We start from the raw sequence: 18907 nt of genomic DNA, 5'->3' as shown, positions 1-18907 counted from the left end.
CCTGCCCCAAACATCATGAGAAAATCACTGTCCCTAATCTAACCTGCTCTCTCACACTCCTTCAGGTCTGCGCTTCCAGTTTTCCTTTCTGTTTCATCTTTGCTTTAATGACAGCTGGTCCTTCAAAGCCCAAGTTAGGCTCTATTCGCAAAGCAACTACCTGTAAGGCTACTGCAGTACTTGTCACTCTGCAGTACAGTTGACTATTTACTTCTCTATTGCCCCATCTGAAGGCACACACTGAGCTTTGCACCTCTGTTTCCTCAGCCCCAAGGACAAGGCAGGCTGTAGATTTGTTGAATGGATGGCTATCAGCACCTATGGAACTTCTCAGCTGTACAAAACTGTACAAATTAGGAGGCATCAGAAAGGGAAATGTGGAATTCTGGCAGGGCATTTCAGTTTATAAAGATTCAGAGATTATTTCCTCTCCCTTCCCTTTTTCTTTCCAATCTAGTTCATGCTATCTGCTCTATTGTCTACACTCAAAAGTAACGGTAAATCTGAACGTTTTTTCATTTTTAGCTCTTAAAAAATGTGTTATGCTTTCCTACCCCTTTACTCTTCCATTTTATTCTCTTAAACTTTTGGGGGGGAACAACACACTCACATAAAAGTACATAAAATATACATGCACAGCTTAATGAATAAAGTGAACATACATATAACTACAACCAAGGTCAAGAAATAGAACAGTCAACTATTTCTCCCTCCAAAGGCTTTCCATTCCCCTTCATTTTATTATTTTATTTTATTTTTTTGTGGTACGCGGGCCTCTCACTGTTGTGGCCTCTCCCGTTGCGGAGCACAGGCTCCGGACTCGCAGGCTCAGCGGCCACGGCTCACGGGCCCAGCCGCTCCGCGGCATGTGGGATCTTCCCAGATCGGGGCACGAACCCACGTCCCCTGCACCGGCAGGCGGACTCTCAACCACTGCGCCACCAGGGAAGCCCCCCCTTCATTTTAGATAACTGTGGGAGAGAATAAAGAAAACCTCAGTTTTTTGGATCAGCCCCTGAATTCATATATCTGCATGGTCCTGGGCTATGGCAGGTAAAGAGAAGCACTAAGATGCCAGGGTACATGTGTATTTCTATCTGTGAGTATGTGTGAGGGCATGCCCACACAGGCCAAGGCACTGGTTTAAAGCAATCTTAAAAGGTAGGGTAAATCTATATTTCTAATGGTAAACACTCTGCTGCTTAGTAAAACAGTACTCTGCTGCTTATAGCTTAAACCAAACCTTAACAGGAAACCACATAATTTTCAAGACACAAGTTTCGGGCTTCCCTGGTAACGCAGTGGTTGAGAGTCCGCCTGCCGATGCAGGGGACACAGGTTCGTGCCCCGGTCCAGGAAGATCCCACATGCCGCGGAGCGGCTGGGCCTGTGAGCCATGGCCGCTGAGCCTGCGCTCCGCAACGGGAGAGGCCACAACAGTGAGAGGCCCGCGTACCGCAAAAAAACAAAAAAAAAAGACACAAGTTTCAAAACAACACAAATTTAAGACCAATTACCTATATTTGCTTCATCCCCATTGTGGATAGGAAAGATGCTTTAAGTGAAAAGTTGGCATTATGGGGTCACACAATCCCAGCCACCCAATAGGCTCATTCTATTCAACCAGAAGAGGGGTTCTCTATGCTCACAGCAGGCATACAACAGGGTAGCACATATATGCTCTCTGAGTGAGAAAGCAACACCTTCTCACATACAACCCCCTGGAGAGAGATGGGGAAGGGGAGGCGGGAGGACTTTACACCTGCAAACTCCTAACTATATCAGCGCTAGGACTGGGAAAAACAGCACATATTTTAAAAAAAGAAAAAACGTTTCCTGATAAAGCCAGTAACTTTTAAAGCAGGATGTTCTTAAGCCATTTTTTTCTAGGAGACTAGTAAGTGTAATGACTCAACATCCAAGTCTTTGTCTCCCTAACAGACTGAGTCAAGCCCTAATGACTGTATAAGCAAACTGCTTAAAAGGGCAGCTGTCAGAATTCTTATTCTTCTTGGCAGAAAAACACTATAAGTACAAAGTGTCGTCATACTAATTAAGGCATCTCAACTTCAAGGCACATCTGTCCCTGGGCCTTTGGATAATCAAAACGACCACTAAAAATAGAACAGTGGTATCTCCAATGGGGCAGATATGAGCCACTCCCAATCCTAAGAGATTCCAGTGAGATGTGACCTGGGATGCACATGTCTTACAATACCATTGAATGTCCATCTATATGTAGCCATATGTTTTAAGTTTTTACTTTATGTTCTATTAAGGTTAGTAGACACAAGTAATTAACAGACATTTAACTCTTGGCCCATAGTGAAAATCCAGCTAGCTGACTAGCTGAGGTCTGGCAGGGAAGAAAACTGCTCTCCAGGTCTAAAAAAAAACACTGCTTGCATTGAAACTCCCTGAGTTTCATGATGAACATCTTGGTTTTTTTTTTCAATTTCCCCATCACCAAAAGCAAGCCAGCTCTGTCTGTCAAGATGCCCAGGCTGCATGGCAGCAGTGTCAAAGGCTGCCATTTGCTTCAAGGCACTGCCATATGCAGGAGCCCAACATTTTGTCTCTGGAAGATAAACACATCTGCCTTTGCCAGTGTCCTCCCACTGTGCCACCCATGTGGAGCAGGTGAGCTGGAAGGCAAGCCTGGGCATGGGTGAGACGGGGGTGAGCAGGGGAGTTGAGGCCTCAAGGGAGATGGCACATGGAAGAAGAAGGCAGTGCTGTGTCATGTCACATCCTGCTAACCACGTTTGCCAAAAAGCTTGTGAAATTACCCTTGTTAGTGATATTTTAATCACATGTAACAAATGGTTGGTTGTTTTTAGGGGACAAGACCTGCAAAGTCAAGGTTCCACCTGGGCCATCTGTTCACAAGGTCACATGACCTCACTGATACCAATAAACAGATGATATCTTTGTGCCAGCCACCAAAGGCACGAGGACAATATTGTCCTTTGAATAGAAGGCTCAAAGCAACAGGGGTCTTCTAGGACAGGACCACACAATACCTGTCTACTATTGACCAGACCAAACACACTCAAATTCAAGCCAGATTGCTGAGACGAGTCACGTCTGGAAATGACTGATACCTGAAATTCTTTCCTTTATATTCTTTCCCTTTCACTGAAAAAAATAAATTCAAGTCTGGTTATGGTCCTGACATCAGATCTTTTTTTAAACTGAAGTATAGTTTTGATTTACAAGATTGTATTTCAGGTGTACAGCAAAGTGATTCAGCTATATTTTTTTTTTCAGATTGTTTTCCATCATAGGTTATTACAAGATCTTGAATATAGTTCCCTGTGTTATACAGTAAATCCTTGTTCCTTATCTGTTCTATGTAGAGTAGTTTGTGTCTGTTAATCCCGTATTTCTAATTTAACCCCCACTCGTCCCCTTCTCCTTTGGTAACCACAGTTTGTTTTCTAACTCTGTGAGTCTGTTTCTATTTTGTATATAGGTCCGTTTGTATTATTTTTTTAGATTCCACATATAAGTGAGATCATAAAATATTTGTCTTTCTCTACCTGATTTCATTTGTATTATTTTTTTAGATTCCACATATAAATGATATCATAAGATATTTCTTTCTCCACCTGACTTACTTCACTTCATATGATATTCTCTAGGTCCATCATTGTTGCTGTGAATAGTGTTATTTCATTGTTTTTTACGGTTGAGTAATATTCCACTGTGTGTATATACCACATCTTCTTAAACCAGCTGTCTGTTGATGGGCACTTGGGCTGTTTTCATGTTTTGGCTGTTGTAAATAGTGCTGCTATGAACATCGGGGTACATGTATCTTTTCGAATTAGAGCTTCTGTCTTTTCTGGAAATATGCCCAGGAGTGGGATTGCTGGATCATATGGCAACTCTATTTTTACTTTTTTAAGGAACCTCCATAGTGTTTTCCATAGTGGCTGCACCAATTTACATTCCCACCAACAGTGTACAAGGGTTCCCTTTTCTCCACACGCTCTCCAGCATTTATTATTTGTAGACTTTTTGATGATAGCTATTCTGACTGGTGTGAGGTGATACCTCATTATAGTTTTGATTTGCATTTCTCTAATAATTAACAATGTTGAGGGCTTCCCTGGTGGCACAGTGGTTGAGAATCTGCCTGCCAATGCAGGGGACACAGGTTCGAGCCCTGGTCTGGGAAGATCCCACATGCCGTGGAGCAAGTAAGCCCGTGCACCACAACTACTGAGCCTGTGCTCTAGAGCCCGCGAGCCACAACTACTGAGCCCGTGTGCTGCAACTACTGAAGCACGCATGCCCATAGCCTGTGCTCCACAACAAGAGAAGCCACCACAGTGAGAAGCCCATGCACCACGACCAAGAGTAGCCCCCACTCGCCTCAATTAGAGAAGCCCGTCCGCAGCAACAAAGACCCAACGCAGCCAAAATTAAATAAATACAATAAACAAATTTATAACAAACAAACAAACAAACAATGTTAAGCATCTTTTCGTGTGCCTGTTGGTCATCTGTATGTCTTCTCTGGAGAAATGTCTATTTAAGTCTTCTACCCACTTTTTAATTGGGTTGTTTGTTTTTGTGATATTGAGTTTTATGAGCTATTAGTATATTTTGGATATTAACCCCTTGTCAGTAGCGTCATTTGTAAATATTTTCTCCCATTCCGTACTCTGTCTTTTTGTTTTGTTGACGGTTTCCTTCACTGTGCAAAAGCTTTTAAGTTTGGTTAGGTCCCATTTCTTTATTTTTGCTTTTATCTCTTTTGCCTTGGGAGACTGACCTAAGAAAATATTGCCACAATTTATGTCCAAGAATGTTTTGCTTATGTTCTCTTATAGGAGTTTTATGGAGGCATGTCCTGTATTTAGGTCTTTAAACCATTTTGAGTTTATTTTTGTATGTGGTGAGAGGGAGTGTTCTAATTTCATTGATTTACATGTAACTGTCCAGCTTTCCCGATATCACTTGCTAAAGATTGTCTTTTCTCCACTGTATATTCTTGCCTCCTTTGTCATCGATTAATTGACCATAGGTATGTGGGTTTATTTCTGGCTCTCTATTCTGTTCCATTGATCTATATGTCTGTTTTTGTGCCAATACCACGTTGTTTTGATTACTGTAGCTCTGTAGTATTTGACATCAGATCTTTAAATCATGTTATTTGGGAGCTGGAAGAAACCATAAAAATTACCCATATGCTTTTTCTCCCAAGGTTTTTCATCTAGCTCATGGGAGAGCTAGTGCTATACCTCCTGCAGCAGGGATCTTTCAATTATACTAGTTTTCAAACTTCAGTAGGAAAGGGACAGAGAAGTCACTTTTTCAAATAAAATCTTACATGGAATTCCTATATATAAAATAGATAAAAGTTGGGAATTCTCTGGTGGTCCAGTGGTTAGGACTCGGTGTTTTCACTGCCAGAGCCCGGGTTCAATACATGGCCAGGGAACTAAGATCCCACAAGTCATGCGGCACAGCCAAACAAAAACAAAAAAAGCAAAAAAATTAAAATAGATAAAAGTTGAGCTGATCTATATGAAGCAGAGCTAAAGTTTCACTACACTGGTCTTCCTTGGTGAGTTTCCTGAGGCAATTTCATGTAATAAAGTTTGAAAACCACCATACCAGGCTGGATGATATTTTTCCAAAATTATTTCTATTGTTTGCTTGCTAAGCATTTACAGGTATAGCCCCATAAGAAGATAAATTACCAAAGGCTCATCAAGCACTTCAGAAAAGGTTCTCTGAAAACACTTTGGCCAGTGAATAGCAGTAGTAAAGTCCTGAAGATTACACACCATGGAGGCCAGCATTCTACTCGAAGCCTTGTCACAAACTCTGCATTCCCCAAGGATATCAAATCCGGCTGGTTCATCTCTCAGTTCCCACATATGTAAAATGGAGATCTCCATGGATAATAACAGATAATTTTAGGGCACTCATATGGACTACACCAAATGTGCCACATAATTCAGTTCAAGCAAGAAATAGCTCCATAATTTATCACTCTCCCTTCTGTAGTCCATTAATCAAATCATAAGAAGTTAAACAAGCATCACGCAAACTATGCCTGTAAGTCATTACAAATTTTTCAAAATAATCCTGTTAAAAATCTAGCAGTTCCTTAATGATGGAGTCATTTATTAAATACTTATTATTTTTCAGGGAGTTACCATTCACTCATTCAAAATATATTTTATTAAATTTATTAAACCAATGGCATACATAATTTGCCACAACTGATCACTCCTTCCTTCTTAACAGATGAAGAAAGTGAGGCTCAGGAAACATAAGTAACTTATTCAAGATTATACAAGCTAGTACATACCAGAGAAGAGATCAGAACTTTGGTATATTTGACTCCAAAATCCATGCTCAAAGAAGCCTCATAAACATTTAAGATTGGGGGGAAAAATATTTGAGATTGGGGAGTCAAACCTATAGCAAAAGCCTAATAAGCCCTTTCCCTGCTCGTTGGGGTCTAACCAGGAGCAGACCAACTTAATTGTACACATGCATCTAAATAAAAACTAAAACGAAGGCTCTTGATTTTTTCCTCCAATCTGTGTGTCTTTTTCATCTTCTCCTGCTGATTTCATATCTTTAATTCTTACATGAAGAAGTAACACCTATTCATTAAGAATACTTTAATAAAATTCCCTTCCAGTGTATAAATGCACAAAAACATTTTCAATGGTATATGTAGACCTCAATGGATGACATTTATTCAGTAAACATTTATTGAACACCTACCATGGGCATATATTTATACCTTAACTATATAATCCTATGTGGGGATCTTGACTTTTTAGTAGAACTGAACATTTCATGCCTCCCCAAATGAACAAGCACACTTGTACATTAGTCCAGTAACTAATAAAGGAGATAGTATGAAAGAGTATGATATTTGAAGTAAGAGTCTTACTTCAGCCTTTTATAGGCGATATATGTGCCTCTGGTATACCTGGACACATAAGAGAAATATTCCTCTGGTATACTTGGACACATAAGAGAAATATTTAACCCTTCTATTAACAAGTCTTAGCATCTCTGTAAGCAAAATGGGACTAACTCATCTTATGGTATCATAAGAAGCATTAAATAAGGTCCCATATATGGTTATCTAGGATAGCACTGTCCAAGAAAACTTTCTATGATGATGAAAATGCTCTATATCTGTAATGTCCAATATGGTAGCCATTAGCCACACGTGGCTACTGAGCACTTGAAATGTGGCTAATGTGACTGAGGAAACAAAGTTTTTTAAAGAAACAAAAGTTTATTTCTCTTTCAAAGTCCAGGAGACTCCCACCTAGGAAATGAATTTTAAACTAAATTGAAATAATATTTTTTATTGAAACATAGTTGATTTACAATATTACATTAGTTTCAGATATCTAACACAGGGATTCAATATTTTTATACATTATACTCCATTTAAAGTTATTACAAAATAATGGCTATATTTCCCTGTGCTGTACAATATACCCTTGCTGCTCATTTATTTTATACATAGTAGTCTGTATCTCTTAATCCCATACTTCTATCTTGCCTCTCCTCTCTTCCCTCTCCCCACTGGTAAGCACTAGTTTGTTCTCTGTATCTGTGAATCTGTTTCTGTTTTATTATATACATTTGTTTGTTTTATTTTTTAGATTCCACATATAAATGATAAGAGTACTTGTCTTTCTCTGACTTATTTCACTAAGCTTAGTACCCTCTAGGTCCATCCACATTGTTGCAAGTGGCAGAATTTCATTCTTTTTTATGGCTGAGTAATATTCTATTGTGTGTGTGTATATATATATATATATATATATATATATATATATATATATACCATCTTTTTTATCCATTCATCTATTGATAATTTTAATTATTTTAAATTTAATTAGCCACATATGACTAGTGGCTACCATACTGGACTGCGTCAATCTAGAAAAAAGCCTAGCACATAATAGATGGCCAGCAAATCATTTCAACTAAAATAGCACAACAAACAATCTCCAATAGGAAACTAACCTATAGCTATTAAATTGCTTCTTCAACCAAACAGTAAGAGCAGCATAAAAACAAAAGTGAATCTATTAATTAGGTCTATGTGCCATACACTGTGCTAACAACTTTGCATGATTACCTCATTTAATCTTTATAATAACTCTATGAAGTAGGTGCCATTATTTTATAAGTAGGGAAATTAAGCTTAGAATTTGTCCAAAGACACATAGCTAGCAAGTCAGTGGGCAAAGACTTAAACCCAGGCAGTGTAATTCCAGACACTGTGTTTAACCAGCAAGCTAAACCACCTACATCTTAAAGAACCAATTTATATAAAATTGGCAAACAGCACAGTACACAGAAACTGGAAATCAAACAATTTGAGCTACAGACACAAAGTTACACATGCTAACTGGCTGACTCAAAGTAAGTCTCATGTGCCAACTGGTGTGACTATTATATGTATGTACCAAATCTAGTGACTTTTTAGTTATTAGGAAGACTGAAAAACCACCATCACCTCTCTCCCCATAATAAAATGACTGAAATACGAATTAGTATTTTAGAACTAACAATCTATTTTGACTGGAGGGTGAGGGAGCAGGGATTGGACCTAGAAGCACAAGGCAGAGGTAATCAATATTTACAAGAGCCCCATGCCACTGTCTACAAGGGATATTTATTTGTTAAGACATCAAACATCTCTGCTAGATTAATCGGATTCACTACATTTGCATGAAGCACATTGCCACTCTTATCTCAATTCTAAAAGAAGCTTAACTCACTTATGTCTGTAGCATTTAAGACAAAGTGTTTATTGTGCCCAAAGCTGGAATTCTTATTCCAATTCTGCCTGACAAGTCAGGAATATTTTACACACCAAGCCACAGCACACTCTTTACTGAACACCACAGGAACTTCTAAGTGGCAGGAAAGGTCATACGTGATTCATTTTCCTCTCTCGTGGAGAAATGAACAAAAAAGGCCACTGACCTTTCACCCAGGTCAAAACAATGCATGTAAATGTCTCCTCTCCCCTATCCATCATGTTTCTAGCTTCTCTTCAAACTTCATAATCCTTCATATTGCACAAACCCCCTGGTCAAAGACAGCAAAAAGAGATCCTATTTATTGAAGATAACTAATGAGAACCTACTGTATAGTTCAGGGAACTTGACTCAATGCTCTGTGGTGACCTAAATGGGAAGGAAATCCAAAAAAGAGAGGATATATGTATATGTATAGCTGATTCACTTTGCTGTACAGTAGAAACTACAACATTGTAAAGCAACTATACTCCAATAAAAATTAATTTAAAAAAGAGGTTCGGGGCTTCCCTGGTGGCGCAGTGGTTGAGAGTCCGCCTGCCGATGCAGGGGACACGGGTTCGTGCCCCGGTCCGGGAAGATCCCACATGCCGCAGGGCAGCTGGGCCCGTGAGCCATGGCCGCTGAGCCTGCGCGTCCGGAGCCTGTGTCCCGCAACGGGAGAGGCCACAGCAGTGAGAGGCCCGCGTACCGCAAAAAAAAAAAAAAAAAAAAAAAAAAAGAGGTTCTATTTATTGAGTTCTCAATTCAGTATTATTAGGCACTAGAAAATAAACTGCTTTAAAGATCTGTAAAAAATAACTAAAATAAACCAAAAGCCTGTATTTGTTTTGATTTCTGTCATAACTCAGCTCAAGCAAGTCCAGATGGAAAAAAAAAACAACAAAAAAACCTATGTTCTAGAAACATTACTGAAAATCCAAGGAGCTGTCAAGGCAGAACATGCAGTAATTATGGCACCATTAGTGTAGCTTTTGCCTGACCTGCTGTGTGACCTGGAGCTAATCCCTTTGCCACTTATGCTTTTCATTCCGTATCATTGATAGAGAATTAACTGCTATATTATCTCAGCGGACTAGTGAGTAGATTAAATTATTAAGCAAAATGCTTTGGGCAAAAGTCATATGAATGTTAAATATTATGATTTACAAGCATTCATTTTCTTAGCACTCCTGCGGAGTTAGGAAGTTATCTCGATTTCATAGATGAGTAAACAGGCACAGGGGGTAAGGTCACATGGTAAAGCTCCGTTTACAAAGTCCCTGTGGGAAGGGAATAATACACACCTTCAGCAATCATACTAACATTCTTAGCACATCCTATACAATCTTTAATACAGTCAAGCCTTTTTTTCCCCTTTCTTTCTTTTTGCATTCAATCCTTAACTTAATGTTGCATCTTTTAACATGCTGTCAATGGAACAGTAACGGCTCTAAGGTAACAACAAGGCCAGAATAAGTGAGAAAGAATAATTCTGTGTGCATAGGCAAGAAGAGTCATTGAAAGACACAGTTAATCTCAAAATGAAATTTGTATTATTATTTTTAAGGTTTTATCTCTACTACCGAGTAATTCAACCATGGGAAATAAGAAACATGGTTTGCTATGAAAACACTGAAAAAAAATTAAAAGGCCATCACAGGGCCTTCCTGTTGGTGTACCCCATCCAAATTCTCTGCAATGTATATTCACCCTCTGGGCTTTAATTAGCAACTATGCAGAAAGAAAAAACAAATCCAACAAGACTGAAAAATAACAAGTAGTAATGGTAAGGGCTCAGGAAGGCCAAATAGGGCAAAAATACTACTCGTGTGAAACAGGAACAGAAAAGAAGCACAGATTTCTCTGCTCCTAAGGCTGCTTGCTATATTGCTTACCCGACTCCGAAGATAGTCAGCCAGGTTTCGGCGAGTGAAATTAGCTGCTGCTGTAGGAGACAATTCATAACCTGGTATGAAAGATAAATAATCATATTTAAAGTGAAGCAGAAGGAATATCAGTACCCAAATCCTTCCACTACTCCTGTTCTTACAGCCTACCACCCTCTGGACATTCAGAGTATACACCGAATAAAGAGTACAATCATACTTCTTGTCAACGGTTGTGAAATAGCTAATTAGTACTGGCAGTAATTACTGTTCATAAAACAGAACCAAGGTAACTATTCTACAGCGAGATCAAATTCATAGCCTTGCTCAAGCTATTCCTTCATCAACAGACTGTGGTTTCCTCTGTAGAAGGAAAGAGGTACAAATACACAGGTGTTGGAAAAAAAGAAAGAGGTCTTGAAATGGCAATTTTTAAAATTTATATAAAAAACGATATCGGGAAAAGAGCAGCTGGAAATTAGGATAGCCTCAGAGACATACTTTATAAGGTTTTCTTTTCTTAAAAAAAAAAAGACATTTTATTAAGAAGTGTAATATTTTTAAAAGTACAAGCCACAGGGAAAAAATGCTTCTACCACTATCTACAATATTTAAAAAATAGAGGATCTTGGGCTTCTCTGGTGGCACAGTGGTTGAGGGTCCGCCTGCCGATGCAGGGGACACAGGTTCGTGCCCCGGTCCGGGAAGATCCCACATGCCGCGGAGCGGCTGGGCCCGTGAGCCATGGCCGCTGAGCCTGCACATCCGGAGCCTGTGCTCCGCAACACGAGAGGCCACAACAGTGAGAGGCCTGCGTACCGCAAAAAAAAAAAAAAAAAAATAGAGGATCTCCAGCATAAAACCTCTGAATAAAGTTGTAATGCCAGCAAAAGTACAGCCCAGAGGAATGGCGTTAGGTGTGCATTAACAGTGCACTCACTTTGGGAATTAATACCCCAGTAAAATGAGGCTAGTGCCAAAAGACACAAAAATGACCCACAATTCAGTAGACCCACACAGAATATGCCAGTTTGGAAAGATAGCATGTGGTTATTTCCTACAACATTCCAAACACCAGTGTCACAGCAGGTAAGATATAGATTAAAATTCTAACAAATATTTATGCAACAGCTACTATGTTTCAGGGTCTATGCTAGGTGCTTTCACATACATTACTGAATTTCATCCTTATAAAAAGTCTACTAGTACATGTTAAACTATGATGGAAGCAATTCTGAATAAGCAGGAATGCTTTTCAATTCTCTACCTAACCCTCTATAAACAGTACTAAGGATTTGACAATTATCTTAATGGCAGAAATGTCTGGTGCCTGACCATCTGCATATAGATTTTTCTTTCTTTCCCTTATTTTGGCTTAGCTCTTAAATTTTAATATGCATAAGAGTTACTGTGTAAGGATACATGCACAAAACTATACTTGACAGGTAACTTAAGGGGTTGTTTTTTTTTTTTTTTGGCTGCACCACGCAGCATATGGGATCTTAGTTCCCCAACCAGGGATCGAACCCACGCTCCCTGCATTGGAAGCGTGGAGTCTTAACCACTGGACCACCAGAGAAGTCCCCGGCTTAAGGGGTTTAGTCATACACAATTTTTAGTATATAACTTACCTTAATTTTAGTCATATACAATTTTTGTTTTATGCACTGAATTTAGACCCTGACAGCTACGTAACAGAGACTCTCTGGTTTATTCCTCCTCCCTCTCCCTGGGACAGGACAGTGAAGTATTGCTCTACTGACTGTACTTCAGAAACACTGGCATCCTTCGCAGGCCATGTAGGCAATAAGTAGAGTTGTTAAAAAATAATTATTAAACTATTCTAAACTTGCTTAAACCTAAACACCATGTACTTTAGGTTCCTGAATGGCAGGAACTGAACCATATTCATCTTTGAATTCTCTGTGGTACTAGGCAGAGTGCTTATCATAGATGAGGCCCTCAAAAATATTTACAGAATTTAATGCATGATGCTAAGTCTGCTGCCTAAAAAACTATATAAATAGATCATATCTAGTCATTTTACACATACAATTATATTCAAATTAAGCTCCTTCACAGTGCCACATTATAGCAGTGCTGTGTGTAACAGTATTATTACACTGTGAAGTAAGTAACTGGAAGGAAGGTTCTTTCTGCTGCAGCATCACTATAAACTTCCCTGGATCAGAGGGCTAGTGGCTAGTATTATTTCACAGGGAGGCTTTCCCAGTGGATTAGAGTTCATCAGCCGCAGAGAGAGCTCACAAAATATCTCACAAAAATCCTAATTATCTCCCTAGACAAGAACCTACCAGAGAGACAAGGCAGAACCCTTTTATGACACAGTAAATCTCCTACAATTACACAGAGTTTAAAGTTTACAAAGCATTTTCATACATATTATTCATTAATATTATTATAATACCATTTTATTTGTTTGTTTGTTTTTTGGCCATGCCACATGGCTTGTAGGATCTCAGTTCCCCGACCAGGGATTGAACCCGTGCCCCCTGCAATGGAAGCATGGAGCCCTAACCACTGGACCGCCAGGGAATTCCCAATAATACCATTTTAGAGATAAGGAAAATAAAGGTTCCGAGAGAATAAGTGATTTGTCACATAAAAAAAATAGTAAAACCAAGTTTAACTTAGGTCTTTTAGCTCTGAGATTTCAGATATACTTTAGCTCAAATCACATTCTCTAACACTTAAAAAGTCTGATATTAACATGCTCATTTTTCAAGATGGTATTAGTTTTATCCCCCAAGTATTAGTGTTGTAATGGCTCTCTTTTCTGCTCTGGGATTTTTGTAGAAAATCTTTAGGATCAGAAGGAGGATCTAGCTAAGGCTTTAAAAATAAGAAGACTCAAATAAAAATAAGACCACATTGGTCCGCTCATGTATAGAACTGTCAGTAGAGAATATTCTCTTTCAATACAAATTTAAAGACAAACCCACCAAAGCCACTTTCTAAGTATTACCCACCATTTCGCATCTTATAGAGCTGCACGTTTTTCTGAATATATTCTGCAAACTGTACAGTGTCTCCAGACTCTCCAACACATAGGAGTAAGATTTTTTCACTCATCTTAAACATCTTGTCATGATCTGCTCAAAGAAAAAAACACAGTGTTAGAAACTGCCTTATCAGAAATTTATTCTTATTACATAGGCAACCACAAACAGGTTTATCAATTACTATACTGAATAATTTTATGAATCACTGTTTTTAGAAGACTTTAATGGGCAACTGTATCAATTACTCTCTTTCACTCTGCATGTTAAATTCATCGCCATATTTTATTAATATCAATTTCAGCTGGAGAATATATGTAAAAGCTGATAACTGAAAATATACATAAAAACATCAAGGCACTTGAAATGCAATGAACAACAATTAAAGAAACTGAAGGAATCAAGCCAATGGCCATTATCTTTAGGCTCATGATTACAAAGCCCTGAAATGTCTCTACAAATACAAATGTTAATTATTACATATACACATAAAAAAACATATATGAAAACTACCGGTGCTACAATTAAGGAACCATGTCAAGAAAGAACAAAAAATCAACTGAGAATATAAATCACCGTAGAAAGTAAGCCAACTCCATTTCCAAAGCAAAGAGAAAGTTAAAATGAATGCCAAAGCAAAAATTCTAACAAATATTGTAATACTAAGCTATTTAAAAATACCTCAAAAATCCCAATGCTCTAATCTTATCTAATTGAACCAGACTCATTCAGATTAAACAGATAAATAAATATTCAGATAGCAATTAATGCCCAAGGAAGAAAACTCCATATTCAGTCTGTAGCTTCAGAAAAAGGCTAAATCTCCCTATCTTACTCTCACTTTCACTTTTCATTTTTCAAATAGTGCTGAATAATCTTCTCTGGGAGACATGCTTCCTGTTTGAAAGCTTCTGAAATGTCAAAATCTCTTAATAGGATTTAAAAAACAGAATGCTACAGTTAAGTACTTTACAAGTGTTTGAGAGTTGTAGATACCAGTAATTTGGTTTCCTAGACTTTGCGGGGGAAGAGGGGGAACCACATAAAATGTGCCTGTAGATAGTATCAAATTGCCTTGAAACTCCTAAATAAACACACTTTTATTTGTTACAGGCTACAGGAGATTTAAAGACTATTAATTTGCAAAACTGTTTATGAAAGAAAAAAATTCACTTATAAATATATTATCTATGCAAAGAAAAAGAACCAAAAGAGAATTAGATGCCACTGACATCTGAGTTCTTGCCAGTGACAAAAGTACAGGCAATTTTTATTTCCTTCATTATGCTTATGAGTATTTCCTAAAATGTCTATACTTAATACGTATCATCTTTGTAAGAAAATATTGCTTAATAAGTTTACTTTATTATCATAATGAGAAAAAAAGCTGTTCTTATTTCAGGGGGCGGGGGAGCTTGTTTACAAAGAATTTATGTTACAATAAGAAGAAATGCTAAATTTTGAGACAGTAAACTGTTCAATTTTTAAATGAACTTAATTCAAGGCCAAAAGTGTTTTTTAAACATCTATTGTGTGGCCAGTGATTGGTGAAGGGGGATATAAAAAAAAAAAGTGATAGATGCTAATTACTCCTTGAGTTATGCAGGAAATAGCCTATGTAGCTCTAGGCAATTTCTGATCCTTGACAAAGAACTTACAAGATCCACAAACATGATACAAACAGACAACAAAATAAGCAACATGAGTGTACAATACTCTAGACTGGAACCCAGTAGACCTTGGTTATAATCTGGGTTCAGCACTCTGAACTCGGGCAAATTATTTGCCCTTTCTAAGCCAGTTTCCAAGTGTGTAACATGGTAATACTATCACTTACACCTGCCTAACTCATAGGTGGGGAAAACAGTACATATACAATATTATCATACTCAGTGTGAGACAATGTAGTTCAGATTATACATGTTACAGGAATTCAGAAAAAAGAGCAATCTGTGTGGGCTGAGGTACTGTAATTTAAAAGCAATTCTATACAGGCCAGAAGAGAAATGAAATGTGGCATATAACCACACTGAAGAATTGTGCCATTTTAATAAGCAAGCAATCTCTGGGAAATATCTCCTCTATAGCATCAAAATATCTTACAAAGTGACAAACCAAAAAACTGATTGGAAGTATCACTCTCATTTTATACCTGGAGAAAAATGAATCTCAAAAAGTTATTCATTTTCAGCATTCTTGCCTACTCTACACAGTTCCTTCATGAAAAGAAAGGTAGGAAAAAGTCCTCATGCTACTCCAAAGCTTCTACCATAAACATTTTTATATCGAAAAACACTATAGGGAAAATCAGAGCTGAGTACAGTTATTTCCAACCATTTTTCAAGAACTAACTCAAATTCATCTTTCTTCTACAGACCACAGTGATTTCTTTTCTCTGAATACCATAAGGATTTACTTTTGAAACCACTGATTTAAAAACTAACCTAATACTTACTAGTGATACTTCTTTCATCATACAAAATCATCTTGTAGTATTTATTTCCTGGTTTTTTAATGTCTTAGATCCCTTTATGGATTATACCCAATACACTGCATACCCTATAACACCTAGAAGTACTGTGTATGTATGTAGGCTTAAAACACATTTTATTTTTCAAAATGATTTCATATTCATTAATGTGATGAAACAGAACACCTATAAAGGTATTGACTTTGTTATAGCTCTATCTAGACACTACCTCATGCTAAACTCACTTGCGTGTCAAAGGTCTTAATATTGAAAATAATGGACAGATTTACCCTCAAAAAAACAAATTGACTCTTTTGGAAAACACGGTTTACAAATAAAATTTCTACAAACTAATCATGGAATTTCATAATTTGACTCGAGGAACAATCCATACTATAAATGTTTTAAAATTTAATAATTTTTCTTTCTTTAAGCCCAAAATGAACTGTTATCTGCCCTCAAAGCTTTCCCTAGTCTCTACAACTAGAATCTCTTCTTCCTCTGGTGTACCTAAAAACAACTCTGCTTCCTCTGCACTACCTGAGAAGCTTGATTGTACTTTTCATATGCAGCATCATTTTCTAGCTTGTGTCATAATTATTTGTACACATATCTGAATCCCTTATTAAATTGTAACTTCTAAGATAAGGGCCACATCTTATTCTTCTTTGCATCCCTTCAGCACCTAGCACTGTAATGGACACATAGGTGCCCCAAACCTATTTGTCAAATGAACATTAAATCATCTGAGCCAAAGTATAATACTCTTAACAGCAGTATGCCTATGATCAATCACAAAAACCCACTCTTCAATTCCACAGATCAGCAACCAAAATCTTTTAAAAATTATTTATTGAGTACTGACTGTAGGGAGACAGTATAGTATAGCAGTTATGGCAAAAGATATGGAGTCAAACTGCACAGGTTTGAACCTGGGTTCTGCCACTTGTGGCCTTAGGCAAGTTTCTTAACCTCTATGCCTCAGAACTGTCATCTGTAAAGTGGCAATGTAATAGCACCCATTTCAAAAGGGTAAATGAATTAATGTAAATTGCTTAAAATAATACATACATAAGTGCTTAGTATGTTTACTACTAAGTATTTGTCATGGTGTTAAACATTTGCACAAAACTTTTTCACTCAATCCTCCCAACAAGCTTTTGAGGTTGGTATTACTAACCCGATTTAGCAGATGAGGAAATCTGGGCACTGAGAAAAAAACTTGTACAAAGTCATAAAGCAAATAAGTGACAGGACTCCAGTTTCCTAACTCCACTAGCTACTTAAATGTAAGGAAAACTAGGCAGCCAGTGCCCTGGAAAAGAAGGATCAGAGCTAAGACTCGGGAAGATACAGGCCGCGGAAGGGAAATGCCAGGTTTCTAGCCCCACAGTCTCTCACTCTCCCCAAGATCCCACCTTATGCTGCCAGCAAACTAACGTCATCAGCCCGACAACAGGAAATTTATCAGAGATTAGGGGATCTAGGAATCCTGGAGCCAGGCTGGCGCTCAGACTCTTAAAAACTTAATTCCCTTAAGCAACTCTTGCCCAGCAAGCACTCGGCAAAAGCCAGAGAAGAGTACTGACCCAGGAGCCCTGGGAGGAGCGAAAGTCAAGGCCCTAAACTTGTCTTCCTGTTTCCTAATTCTAAAACTAAGCAAGTGCAGACCAGGGCAGTCGGGGTTCCACCTCCCAGACCTCCCTGGTACTCACCCAACCGCCCCCACCCCCCACCACGAACTCCTCCCGGCTGCCCCTATACCCAGGCCCGGGCCTCCACTGTTTCCTCTCACCGTCCTTCATCTGGACAATATTGCTAGCGGCCACCCGGTCGGAGGCGACAAGGACATAGTCAGGGCCCTGGATGCCGATGAGGTACTCCATGGTGGCACGAGGCCGGGGACTGCAGGTTCGATGGAGCGCGGGACTGGCGGGCTTCTCGACCTCACCGGTGAGACAGCACGACCGAGCGAAGATCCGCGCGACGCAGACTTCGCTACCGTCCCGGCCATCGGCGCTCTTGGATGACGTACAACTGTCGCGAGAGTTTGGAAAGTGGGCGTGTGTGAAAATCTTTCCTCGCCTTTTGGCTCTGTCCAGGTCTCTTGCAATCCCGGCAGTACACACCGCTTAACTTATGTAATGCCTAGTTTCTTTATTTATAACTGAGAGTTTAAAACTCGCTTGAGGAGGGAATCATGCACTATATATAAGGTGCCGAGCACACGTGTTTGCCAAAAGGCATGCGTCTCTGGATGGCTGTTTCCCTTCGGTGCTCGGTAAAATATCGCCAGAAACCCCTTCCCTGCAAGCTAGTAGGAACAAAAAAACTTGAAGGACCCCTTTTTACATGTTTAATAAAAGTAAAATATGAATGAGTTAAAGATCTAAGCATGAAGACTAAAATCGTAAAAGATCTTTCTATGATGTTCCAACCTCAAATTATATGTAGTTGCTACCTCTAGTAACGGTGATTCGAAGGGAGCACTTTCACTTTTTATTTTGTACACATCTGTATTATTTGAATGTTTCACAATGCTGACGTATTACTCATATTTTAATAGGAAAAAGCACAGCCATCCCTTTATATGTTGCAGCCATTCTGGGGAAAGCTGATATATTCCATGATTAGTTTGTGACATTCGAATGGTTTCACAATTGAGTCTTCATACTAGCCATACTAGCTGCCTCAGAAATGGAAAACCGGTTGCAATTGTAT

The 18907-nt window shown here is 38.6% G+C and overlaps 1 protein-coding gene across 1 annotated transcript in view; it reads right to left on the bottom strand.

Annotated features, from left to right (window-relative positions):
• PSMB2 (proteasome 20S subunit beta 2) overlaps positions 1–18211 on the bottom strand; it is a 33550-nt gene extending 15339 nt beyond the window's left edge. Inside the window, exons 1-3 of the mRNA XM_081223706.1 lie at positions 17982–18211; positions 13687–13809; positions 10706–10776 (exon numbers count right to left, since the gene is read on the bottom strand). Coding sequence (XP_081079832.1) covers positions 10706–10776; positions 13687–13809; positions 17982–18072 — 285 coding nt within the window. The 5' untranslated portion in view covers positions 18073–18211. The remainder of the gene's footprint in view (positions 1–10705; positions 10777–13686; positions 13810–17981) is intronic.
• Positions 18212–18907: the final 696 nt, after the last annotated feature.

This window comes from Mesoplodon bidens, assembly GCF_964165515.1.
Source record: "Mesoplodon bidens genome assembly, chromosome: 2".
Lineage (NCBI taxonomy): Eukaryota > Metazoa > Chordata > Mammalia > Artiodactyla > Ziphiidae > Mesoplodon > Mesoplodon bidens.
The sequence above is the reverse complement of the archived record's forward strand: the minus strand, read 5'-3'. Positions and strand labels throughout refer to the sequence as shown.